The sequence below is a fragment of the Cherax quadricarinatus genome, chromosome 17 (genome assembly GCF_038502225.1).
Source record: "Cherax quadricarinatus isolate ZL_2023a chromosome 17, ASM3850222v1, whole genome shotgun sequence".
In the NCBI taxonomy this organism is placed as follows: Eukaryota; Metazoa; Arthropoda; class Malacostraca; order Decapoda; family Parastacidae; genus Cherax; species Cherax quadricarinatus.
In genome coordinates this window covers 29,817,738-29,830,170 of record NC_091308.1, presented here as the reverse complement: position 1 = coordinate 29,830,170, position 12,433 = coordinate 29,817,738, and the positions used below count along the sequence as shown (strand labels likewise).

The window sequence follows — 12,433 nt, the reverse complement described above, 5'->3', positions numbered from 1 at the left end:
TCTTATTAGCTGCAAGTGTCCATTTACTTAACATAATGATGCTTGCCTTACCAACACTTAATCCCAATGGTTTTTTAACCTGAGTTACAAGTTATCAGATATATTCTAGCTCAAATTGAAAATTGATGAATCTATTCTGATGCTTGAAAAATCTATTCTGTCCATTTAGTAAGATAGAAAACATAATGTAACTGCCAGACATAAATAAGGCATTAAATTTTCTCCTCTAAATTTACCAAGTTCATTTTGCAAAGCTTCTTTTCTTGATTTCTCTGCTGCAACTTTTTCCTCAGTGACTGCAAGCTGTTCCTGTAGTGCAGTGGTCCGAGCAGAGAGAGTACGAGCTTCACGTTCAGCACGGACAATTGCTAGAGTTTCTCTTTCTTCACGCACTCCTTGATCATGCAGATCTTCTCGAAGGCTTGTTACTTCCTCCTGCAGCATAGCTATTTTTTGTTGTAGTTCATACTCTGCATCTTCAGCTGACTGCAAGAAAAAATTATCCCTATGCCAATTACACCATACATGTATATGAAAAGTTATAAACACAAAAATATAAAAATATACAAACACCACTGATATAAATCATTGAACAGAGTGGGGTTCAAACCCATGGCAAGCCACTGATATAAAAACTATGTAAACAGTTTTTGCATTAAAATATTTAAATACTACTTACATAAAATAATGAAGGTTTACCACCCAGGAGAGTGGTTCACAAAAGACAGTTTGCAGGAAAGTACAGCTCAATTTACTAAGAAGTGTAACAGTTCAACCTACTGTGAAGCCTAACAGTTCAACTTACTGCAACAAGGGATGTGGAGGGTTGTTGAGGAGGCCTAGGCATTCAGAGAAGATGGAACAGATAGGATGACCAAATAGGTGTGTATACATCTAGGGTGGAAGGAACTCGGGGAGAGGGTTATCCCAACAAAAAGTTGGAGGGAGGGGGGTGAAAGTTTTGAATGCTCAGGACTTAAGCATCATGTAGGCAATGTGTGAACTTGTTAGATCAAAGTAGAGCTTGAAATGATGTTGGTGTGAGCAAGGTAACATTTATGAAGGAATTCATAGAAACTGGCTAGCCAAATTCAAGTCCTGGAAGTGGAAAGTACAGTGCCTGCACTTTGAAGGAAGGTTGAGGATGTTGCAGTTCAGATGGTCATTTGAATTGTGATGTTTATGCACTTCTGGCAAGAAAGCCATTGAATAAATGATGGTGAATGTGTTTCCTTTCTTTGTATTACCCTAGCCTTGGTGGGAGATGGCCAGTATATAAAAAAAATATAGAAATGAGGGCAACTGTTAGTCATTCTACTCATCTCTATTACAGGATTATTTTTATTAAGGCTTCAAGAGTTGTAATAAGATGAGAAGTATTATAGGAAGCTCTTGGCTGATGATTATGCATTTATACAAGTAATTAATATGATGTGATGCCAAAAAGATACCAAACTGTCATGAAAAAAATATACAGGCTTACCTATTCACTAGCTGAAGTTGTCTTCCTTAAAATGCTCTTCTTGGGAGGCTATACACTGATCCCAGTACCTCTGTCACTTCTTGAAACATTTCTGGAACTGTTCTTTCCTATTGGCATTTTGGACTGCCTGCAATTCTGCTTGAATCTCCTCCATGTCATTGAAATACTGCTCCTTGAGTGCCATTTTTATTTTTAGGAAATGTAAGAAATCACAGGGGGCTAGATCTGGGTAGGGAGGGTAGGGGATAACTGCCATATTATTTATGGTAAGAAAACGATGACCTTTCTGGTCTTGAATCAGTAAGTGGGCACAAATTTCACAGCCACTCTCCTCTTGTTTAAATCTCAGTCAAAATGCTTTGACACGACCCATAAGAAATTCCCACAACACTCGCAATGTCCTGAATACTTAGACGACGATCTTTATGACTAGCCATCCTCACTTTTTTAATGTTGACATCTGTTTTTGATGTTGATGGATGACAAGAGTGTTCAGCATCCTTAAATGACATTTATCCTGCTTGGAATCAAGAAAAATCATTCCAAATATTGTGTCAGGCCCATTGCTTTGTAAACGCCAAATGCTAGTGAGTTTCACTAACCATTTTACCAATCTTGACACAGATTTTCGCTTCACACACGGAGGGCCCGGGTTCGATTCCCGGCGGGTGGAAACATTTCGACACGTTTCCTTACACCTGTTGTCCTGTTCACCTAGCAGCAAATAGGTACCTGGGTGTTAGTCGACTGGTGTGGGCTGATCCTGGGGGACAAGATTAACCTTTGAGGGTTTTGGTCAGTACTTTAGTACGTCTTGCTGCAGAGGGGTTTTTGACGCACTAGTACGATAAATTCTAAGCGGCCTCAAATCGAGGAAAAGGCTGATAAGCCTAGATGTGAGAGAATGGGTCTGTGTGGGTGGGTGTGTCGCAGTAGGAAAAATCTGGGACCCAGTGGTGCATTGTGGGAATGCCATCATAGTACACAATTTCCACCGTGCCCTGCGGTAGAAGTTCCTCACTCCTCGAATTGGGACACTTTTGTTCCCCAGTGACAGTTCTAATACAGATGGAAGTGACAGTGAAGATGAGTTTCAAGGTTCTGGTGAGGTTTTGACCTGAAACTAATGACCATAATATGGGTAATAGTGAGGAAAACCCAGACAACCCACAGCCTTCCACCTTGGTGCTGGGCTGCTCAGTTGTACCAGAATCAAAGAGGAAACTCCTATTTTCCAAAATCCCAGACTCAGATGTGAGCATTGGTGATGATAATGATAGTGATTATGAACTACAAGCTCTTCAAACTTGTTCCAAGAATGGAGGAGGAGGAGGAGGCAGAGGAGGAGGAGGCAGAGGAGGAGGAGGAGGCAAGAGGAGGAGGAGGCAAGAGGAGGAGGAGGCAAGAGGAGGAGGAGGCAAGAGGAGGAGGAGGAGGAGGAAGAGGAGGAGGAGGAAGAGGAGGAGGAGGAAGAGGAGGAAGAGGAGGAAGAGGAGAAGGAGTAGGAGGAGGAAGAAGAGGAGGAGGAACGAGGAAGGAGGAGGAAGGAGGAGGAGGGAGGAGGGAGGAGGAGGAGGAGGAGGAGGAGGAGGAGGAAGGAGGAAGGGAAGAAGAATAACGTAATGATAACAATAATACATAATAATAATACTATAATAATAATAATACATAATAATAATAATACATAATAATAATAATATATAATAATAATAATAGGTAATAATAATAATATGTAATAATAAATGTTCACCCATGACAGTAACAAGATAAGGAGATAACATCTGATAAGTGCTGACGTTTGATGAGGGTAAATGAGGGTAGAGCTGATGCCAAAAGATGAGATGAACATCGCCCTCCCTTTGTTTTTGCTGGTATACTAACATTTCTGTCTGTCTATTTGCCTGTCTGTCAAGCTCCTGTCTATCCATCTAGCTCTCTGTCTCAGAGAGCCACAAGACTCAAGTCATCACTTTTACTCACATCTTCAAGCAGAGTATAGCACTTTGTCTGGGTTTCTTTGGGTTATCCTAGGTAATTTATACTATGTATACTTGTATTTATGTGTACCTGTGAGACAGAGATAGACAGACAGATAAAAGAATGAGGGAGAAAGATAATTAGATAGAATGGAGGAGGGGAAGCAGCATCCGACCCCATTGTTTTGACAGGCGGGAGGGGGAAAGAGTAATGAGCCAATATGTCACTTTGACAGCTGCCGACTCCTTGTAATTTACACTATGGGACGAGGAGGAGAAGGAAGGAGGAAAGAGAGGGGAAGAGAAGGAGAGGAGGAGGAAGAGGGGTAGGAGGAGGAGGAAGTAGAGGGGAAGGAGGAGGAAAAGGAAGAGGAAGAGGAAGGAAGAGGAATAGTAGGAGGAAGATTAGGGGAAGAGGAGGAAGAAGAGGAAGAAGAGGAGGAGGAGGAGAGTAGGAGGAAGAGGAAGAAGGAGGAGGAGGAGGAAGGAGGAGGAGGAGGAGAGGAAGAGTAGGAGGAAGAGGAAGAGTATGAGGAAGAGTAGGGGAAGAGGAGGAAGTAGGGGAAGTAGGAAGGAGAGGAAGGAGGAAGAGGAGGAGGAGGAGAGGAGGAGGAGGAAGGAAGGGAAGGGAAGAGAGGAGGAGAGAAGAAGAAGAGGAAGAGTATGAGGAAGAGTAGGGGAAGAGGAGAAGAGTAGGGGAAGAGGAAGAAGAGGAGGAGGGAGGAGGGTGGAACACTAGTACACTGGTACTGGTACACTAACATTTCTGTCTGTCTATTTGTCTGTCTGTCAAGCTCCCTGTCTATCTGTCTATCCGTCCTAGCTCTCTGTCTCAGAGACCACAAGATCTGTCATCACTTTTACTCACATCTTCAAGCAGAGTATAGCACTTTGTCTGGATTTCTTGGGTTATCCTAGGTAATTTATACTATGTATACTTGTATTTATGTGTACCTGTGAGACAGAGATAGACAGACAGATAGAAAGAGAGAGACAGATTGAAAGAGATAGAATGAGGGAGAAAGATAAAACACCATTGTGTATGACACCATGTTTCAGAGTTCCACAAGCTGCAGAACTAATAGGAATATGTTCAGTGACTGTATATTGGTATATATATTGTAGAACAATAATAATAAACAATGTTTTGTATTGTTTGTTTTTGTAAACAAGTTTTGTAAACAATATATTGATAATTATGTTTGTGTGTTTATTGTGTTGTATACAACGAGTGTATATATATACATTGCACCTTACTTTGGTCTCATAGGCCACATAAGTTATGTGAAAAAATAAAATAGTGAAAAAAACAACAAACCTTCAAATACAAGTAAATCAAAGTTTACCGGGTGAGCGGCAGTCGCCGCTGTTGCCATACACGCTGATTTTCATTTTCTGCAAACTTCATGCATCCATATCTCGGTAAGTATTGATGGTAAATTTTTTTTGTTTATCCTATAATGTTTAGAAAAAAAAACTCTATTTTTTCATAAGAAAAAATAATTTTTTTTTTTTTTTGAAATTTGGCCGACCCTGAGAACGAGTTTCGGAGAGGGCCTGTCGACCCTCAAAGGGTTAAGGACCCCAATGGAAATAAGTTAGACAGTCCTCGATGACGCACTGACTTTCTTGGGTTATCCTGGGTGGCTAACCCTCCGGGGTTAAAAATCCGAACGAAATCTTATCAATACTTACCGAGATATGGAGGTGTGAAGTTGACAGAAAATGAGCCACATGTGGCATCATCGCTGACTGCCGGTCACCCGGTACTTTTTATTTACATTTTTCTACTTTTTTCTATTATTTTTTAATTTTTTTTTTCAAGTAACTTTTATGGCCTGTGAGACCAATATGAGCACTATTCTGTAAGTTTTTTCTCTTTATTTAATACACAATAACTGCACAAACACTGTTGTCTCTATATTGTTTACAAAACTTATTTACACAAACGAACGATATAAAATGTTGTTTATTACTATTTTTCTGTATTTTATATACACATATACAGTCACAGGACATGTTTCTAGAAGTTCTGCAGCCTGTGGAACTCTTTGAAACATGGTGTCATGCACAGTGGTGTTTTACACTCCTCACACATAAAACGAGTTTCTCTGCGTTGCTGTGGGCGTTTTTTTGGATGTGCACAGATGTAACACCTCTTCTTAGCCTTTCTCTTGAAAGCAGCAGCAGGTAGTTGTATTAGGAAGTGATTACCATGCTTCAGACGAGAAGGTAGTTGTTGATAATTTAGTGGGCGGTTTTCTATTGCAGGTGTTGTTCCTTGGTACTCGAATACTATTTGTCTGATGACAGACAAACAAAATTCGCCATATGGTGGTTTGTTTCTGGTTCTCATCTTATACATATTATAAGCATTGAGCATGGAAATGTCCAGAAAATGGAAAAAGAGTTTTATGTACCACTTATAACTCTTGCGAACACAATCAGCAAACCCAATCTGCATGTCACATTTGTCCACTGAATGTATATTGAAGGTGTAATCAATCACAGCTACAGGTTTTAGAATGAGTTCATTGGTCTCTCTATTCTGCCTGCCAGTGTTTGTCATTTCATTAGGGTGAACTGATGACAACAGTGTGACATCTCGTTTGTCATGCCACCAAAATGCCATGATGTCATTGGCAGCAAACGCCTGCACCTCACCTCTACGAGTGCCAGCGTCAAACCTGGGCATATGCTTACGATTTCCACACACTGTGCCACACACATCTGTCATGTTCACTCGCAAAAAAATCACTGAGTGAGGGGCTTGTGTACCGGTTATCAGTATATAATATATGCCCCTTACCAAGATATGGTTCAATCATTGTTCTAACCACATCACCAGAGATGCCCAATAACTTCCTGGTATTTTGCAATGTATAACTTCCAGTGTACACAATAATATCCAATACAAGACCACTGTAGCAGTCACAAAGCACAAATAATTTTATACCAAAGCGTTTCCTCTTGCTTGGTATATACTGCTTCAATGAGAGTCTTCCTTTGAACAGAATCAAAGACTCATTAATAACAAGCTTCCTGAAGGGATAAAAATACATACTGAATTTCTCTTTCGGATACACAAACACATTCCTAATCTTATATAACCTGTCGTTTCTGTCAGGCCTGGTTTTGTCTGAGAACTGACGGGATCATGACAGAAATGTTAAAAGCAGGGGGTGTTATAGTGTTGGAGTGGTTGGTATTTTTGTTTAATAAATGTATGAAAGAGGGGAAGGTACCTAGGGATTGGCGGAGAGCATGTATAGTCCCTTTATATAAAGGGAAGGGGGACAAAAGAGATTGTATAAATTATAGAGGAATAAGTTTACTGAGTATACAAGGAAAAGTGTACGGTAGGGTTATAATTGAAAGAATTAGAGGTAAGACAGAATGTAGGATTGCAGATGAGCAAGGAGGTTTCAGACTGGATAGGGGATGTGTAGATCAAGTGTTTACATTGAGGCATATATGTGAACAGTATTTAGATAAAGGTAGGGAAGTTTTTATTGCATTTATGGATTTAGAAAAGGCATATGATGGAGTGGATAGGGGAGCAATGTGGCAGATGATGCAAGTATATGGAATAGGTGGTAAGTTACTAAATGCTGTAAAGAGTTTTTATGAGGATAATGAGGCTCAGGTTAGGGTGTGTAGAAGAGAGGGAGACTACTTCCCAGTAAAAGTAGGTCTTAGACAGGGATGTGTAATGTCACCATGGTTGTTCAATATATTTATAGATGGGGTTGTAAAAGAAGTAAATGCTAGGGTGCTCGGGAGAGGGGTGGGATTAAATTATGGGGAATCAAATACAAAATGGGAATTGACACAGTTGCTTTTTGCTGATACTGTGCTCATGGGAGATTCTAAAGAAAAATTGCAGATGTTAGTGGATGAGTTTGGGAGTGTGTGTAAAGGTAGAAAGTTGAAAGTGAACATAGAAAAGAGTAAGGTGATGAGGGTATCAAATGGTTTAGATAAAGAAAAATTGGATATCAAATTGGGGAGGAGGAGTATGGAAGAAGTGAATGTTTTCAAATACTTGGGAGTTGACGTGTTGGCGGATGGATTTATGAAGGATGAGGTTAATCATAGAATTGATGAGGGAAAAAAGGTGAGTGGTGCATTGAGGTATATGTGGAGACAAAAAAGTTATCTATGGAGGCAAAGAAGGGAATGTATGAAAGTATAGTAGTACCAACACTCTTATATGGGTGTGAAGCTTGGGCTGTGAATGCAGTAGCGAGGAGGCAGTTGGAGACAGTGGAGATGTCCTGTCTAAGGGCAATGTGTGGTGTAAATATTATGCAGAAAATTCGGAGTGTGGAAATTACGAGAAGGTGTGGAGTTAATAAAAGTATTAGTCAGAGGGCTGAAGAGGGATTGTTGAGGTGGTTTGGTCATTTAGAGAGAAATGATCAAAGTAGAATGACATGGAGAGTGTATAAAGGTTGGAGGGAGGGGGTAAAGGAGGTTTTGTGGGAGAGGGGCTTGGACTTCCAGCAAGCGTGCGTGAGCGTGTTAGATAGGAGTGAATGGAGACGAATGGTATTTGGGACCTGACGATCTGTTGGAATGTGAGCAGGGTAATATTTAGTGAAGGGATTCAGGGAAACCGGTTATTTTTATATAGCCGGACTTGAGTCCTGGAAATGGGAAGTACAATACCTGCACTCTAAAGGAGGGGTTTGGGATATTAGCAGTTTGGAGGGATATGTTGTGTATCTTTATAAGTATATGCTTCTAAGCTGTTGTGTTCTGAGCACCTCTGCAAAACCAGTGATTATGAGTGAGTGAGGTGAAAGTGTTGAATGATGATGAAAGTATTTTCTTTTTGGGGATTTTCTTTCTGTTTTGGGTCACCCTGCCTTGGTGGGAGATGGCCGACTTGTTACAAAAAAAAATATATATTATTGTAATAATAATTATTATTATTAATTTAGGGCACTGGAGCACAGATCCACTGTATAGCACTTTGTCTGGATTTTTGGTTTATCCTAGGTAATTTATACTATGTATGATAACTTCACTTATGTGTACCTGTGAGAGAGAGAGAGAGAGAGAGAGAGAGAGAGAGAGAGAGAGAGAGAGAGAGAGATACAGAGAGAGAGAGAGAGAGAGAGAGAGAGAGAGAGAGAGAGAGAGAGAGGAGAGAGAGAGAGAGAGAGAGAGAGAGAGAGAGAGAGAGAGAGAGAGAGAGAGAGAGAGAGACAGAGAGAGAGAGAGAGACAGAGGAGAGAGAGAGACAGAGGAGAGAGAGAGAGAGAGAGAGAGAGAGAGAGAGAGAGAGAGAGAGAGAGAGGAGAGAGAGAGAGGAGAGAGAGGAGAGAGAGAGGAGAGAGAGAGAGGAGAGAGAGAGAGAGAGAGAGAGAGAGAGAGAGAGAGAGAGAGAGGAGAGAGAGAGAGAGAGAGAGAGAGAGAGAGAGAGAGAGAGAGGAGAGAGAGAGAGGAGAGAGAGGAGAGAGAGAGAGAGAGGAGAGAGAGAGAGAGAGAGAGAGAGAGAGGAGAGAGAGAGAGAGGAGAGAGAGAGAGGAGAGAGAGAGAGGAGAGAGAGAGAGGAGAGAGAGAGGAGAGAGAGAGGAGAGAGAGAGGAGAGAGAGAGGAGAGAGACAGCGAGAGACAGCGAGAGACAGCCACATTCAGTCAGCCAACCACCCAGCCAACCACCCACCCGGCCAGCCAGCCGGATACGTATTACACATATTCCAGAGTTGTTCCTCTTTACTTAGGGTATAGGTTATACTACATTCTGGCAGAATGATACTACCAGTGGTATTCTCCCATTCCACTGTTTCAACAATACATAAAGATAACAGTAACATACGATACTGTATGCGATGTAAAATTTACAATACAGTTCACTACCATGTATACATTATATACAGTACATAAAAAATTAAAATATAACAATAAAAGTAAATTATAGTAAAAAGAATGAAATAATGATTGTACATTACATTACAGTACTATGTAGGTAGAATTGAGACACTTGTGCAACACATGGGAATCTTTATGTCTTCAATAAAGATTCCCATGTGTTGCACAAGTGTCTCAATTCTTCAACTTGTCGGTTTTCAAAACCATTCACCACACTATGTAGGTAGTTTATATAGGAAAGGTTTGACATCATGCCCTACCCAGTATGCTGGCAATTTTCAAAGGTTCAACTTGCGTCCATTTTTGACTTATGACCAGCAGGTCGGAACCAAGCTTGGTTGTAAGTCAGATGGTACCTGTATATACTGACGCTTCACTGAAGAATATTCCACTTCACTATCGCTACAGGAACTGTTTTCAAGAGCTTGTAGTTCATATTCACTATCACTATCATCACCAATGCTCACATCTAAGTCTGGGATATGGGAAAATAGGAGTTTCCTCTTTCGTTCTGGTACAACTGAACGTGAACAAGACAGCCCAGCAGCAGAGGTGAAAGGCTGAGGGTTGTCTGGGTTTTCCTCACTATTACCAGTATTATGGTCATTAGTTTTGGTCACAACCTCATCAAAACCTTGAAACTCATCTTCACTGGCACTTCCATCTGTATTAGAACTGTCACTGGGGAACAAAAGTGTCCCAATTCACCAAGGAGTGAGGAGTTTCTTACTGCGAGGCATGGTGAACAAGGGGTACTAAAATGGCATTCCCACAATGCACCACTGGGTCCCAGATTCTTTTTCTACTGCGCACACCAACCATGCACACCCATTCTCTCACATCCAGGACTACCAGCCTTTTCCAGCTTGATTTGAAGGCGCTAGAATTTACACGTACTAGTACGTCAATAACCCAGGCACATAAGCCGTACTAATACGTTGGAAACCCTGAAAGGGTTAAAGATTTCATTCTGTTACAAAAATATTGCAACAAAGCACTGAGACCATAAGAAAATGCCAATCTAACCTCAATAAAATAAATTATTGCACTGAAACTCACCACTTCTTTATACAGTGGACCCCCGCATAATGCTATTAATCCATTCCTGAGAGCTCAATGTTAAGTGAAATTATCGTTATGCGAATTAATTTTCCCCATAAGAAATAATGGAAATCAAATTAATCCGTGCAAGACACCCAAAAGTCTGAAAAAAAAAAATTTTTACCACATGAAATATTAATTTTAATACACACAAACTTAAGAAAACATGCAGCGGCAGCAGCGGCATCCTACCAGCTCTTCTTCAAAAAACATCGCTCATCAAAACTTGTGATGGCCTAAGTGAAAGTTCAACTACATGAACCCACGTAGACCACAAAATGACCCAAGAATACTAAGAATGTAACCCAAATCTTGACAAAATTAGAAGATCTAAGGAAGACAGCCCTGCTAACCCAAACACTGCCTCTGCTGCCAGACAACCACTTAACCCAAACTCCGAGAAAACAAGCCTTCTCCATTGCTACGCAGTATCTACTTCAGTGATACTATGAAAGGATATCGCAGAAGAAACAACATCAGTAATAAAAGAATAACAGCAAGGACCCTAGAACTCAACTTGTCTACCCAGCAGGATGCCGGTGTATCATCAGCCCCCCTCACCGCCGCCACCCAGGGAACAACAACAACAACAACAAACATGGCTGACTCCCCCTCCAACTCCACTCCCTTCAAAGGATTCACCCATGATTACTCAGGTATGATTATTCCTGACAATATCAAGGACTACATCGTTGCTCTAGAAAACGAAATCAAAGATATCAAAGCAACACTCGAGCGACGAGAATCCAAGATAACCAACCTCGAGAACAAGATCCAAAACCTTCAAGAGAAGATTACCTCGGGAAGTGTTGACACAGAAAATACTCTGAAAGCAGCTATAGCCAGTCACACTGAACAAATAACTACAATAAATATGAAGGTTGAAGAAGCAATCAAGGACTGGAATCAGAACATGCACACTTGACTAAATGAATACCTTGATTTCCAAGACGACAAAACTGAACAAGATAAGTTGTCTGATGCAGTTATAATAAACAGTCCACACATTCCAAGTGACATAACCCAAGCACAGTGCAAAAAAACTGCTGTCAGGATAATACAGGACCACGAACAAGTCATCGTGCAAAACAATGAAATCAAAGAAACACGTTTGCTAGGAAAACCAGGAAGTAAACTCAGTATAATGATCCGACTTCATTCATACGATAAAAGAAAGGACCTAATTAAGTCAGCAATTACAATGAAAAATGGAGTGTACATAAATGAGTGTCTAACAAGAAAACGTCAAAACCTTCTGTTCAGGCTGAGAAAACTTAAACAGGAAAACAAAATACATCAGTGTTTCACGCGAAATGGGAAAATACTAGTAAGGAAAACATCAACAAGACAACAATATAATATCTCACACGAACATGATTTCTCTACCTTCCTTAGAAAAGCGGACATTTCTGAAACAGATTAGATAAGTGCCCTTAATATATATATACGTGGTGCATATAGTGTACGTTACTATTATATTGTGCATTATTATTTTTATTATTTTTTTCATCACTAGCTAATGCTAACTACCTCCAATACTTTATACTTCTTTCTTACTGCTATTAATTGCTCATAATTTTAAGTTACAAGTCAAATCTTACTCCAAATTAATATTATTCATTGTTCTTACCTGTCCATTTAATTTTGTTTACCACTACTTGTTTTTTTAGTCACTTTTTATTGTGTGTGCAATTAGTGTATATTCCAATTACTTTTTGCAAGTACCAAAACTATCTTTTGCTAGCTAGTACCAACTACCTCATTTTTTTACTTTTTATTGTGCAATAAACTGCTCAACTTATTTAATATTACAAATCAGATATTACTCCTAAACCAATATTATTTCATAGTGACTATCTGTCCATTTAACTTTGTTTACCATTACTTAATTTTAGTCCCTTATATATATTTTCCTTTATTTTAGCTTTATATAACTACCTTAGTTCATATATTCACAATTGTTAAAATAATCAAGGTGCTATTCTCAGGTGCT

At 40.0% G+C, this 12,433-nt stretch overlaps 1 protein-coding gene across 12 annotated transcripts in view; it reads right to left on the bottom strand.

Annotated features, from left to right (window-relative positions):
- Positions 1-12,433, bottom strand: part of LOC128686323 (protein fantom) — a 286,463-nt gene that overhangs the window by 172,408 nt on the left and 101,622 nt on the right. For all 12 annotated transcript variants that reach the window (XM_070085930.1, XM_070085936.1, XM_070085933.1 and 9 more), the window contains one exon: positions 237-486. In XM_070085930.1, coding sequence (XP_069942031.1) covers positions 237-486 — 250 coding nt within the window. The remainder of the gene's footprint in view (positions 1-236; positions 487-12,433) is intronic.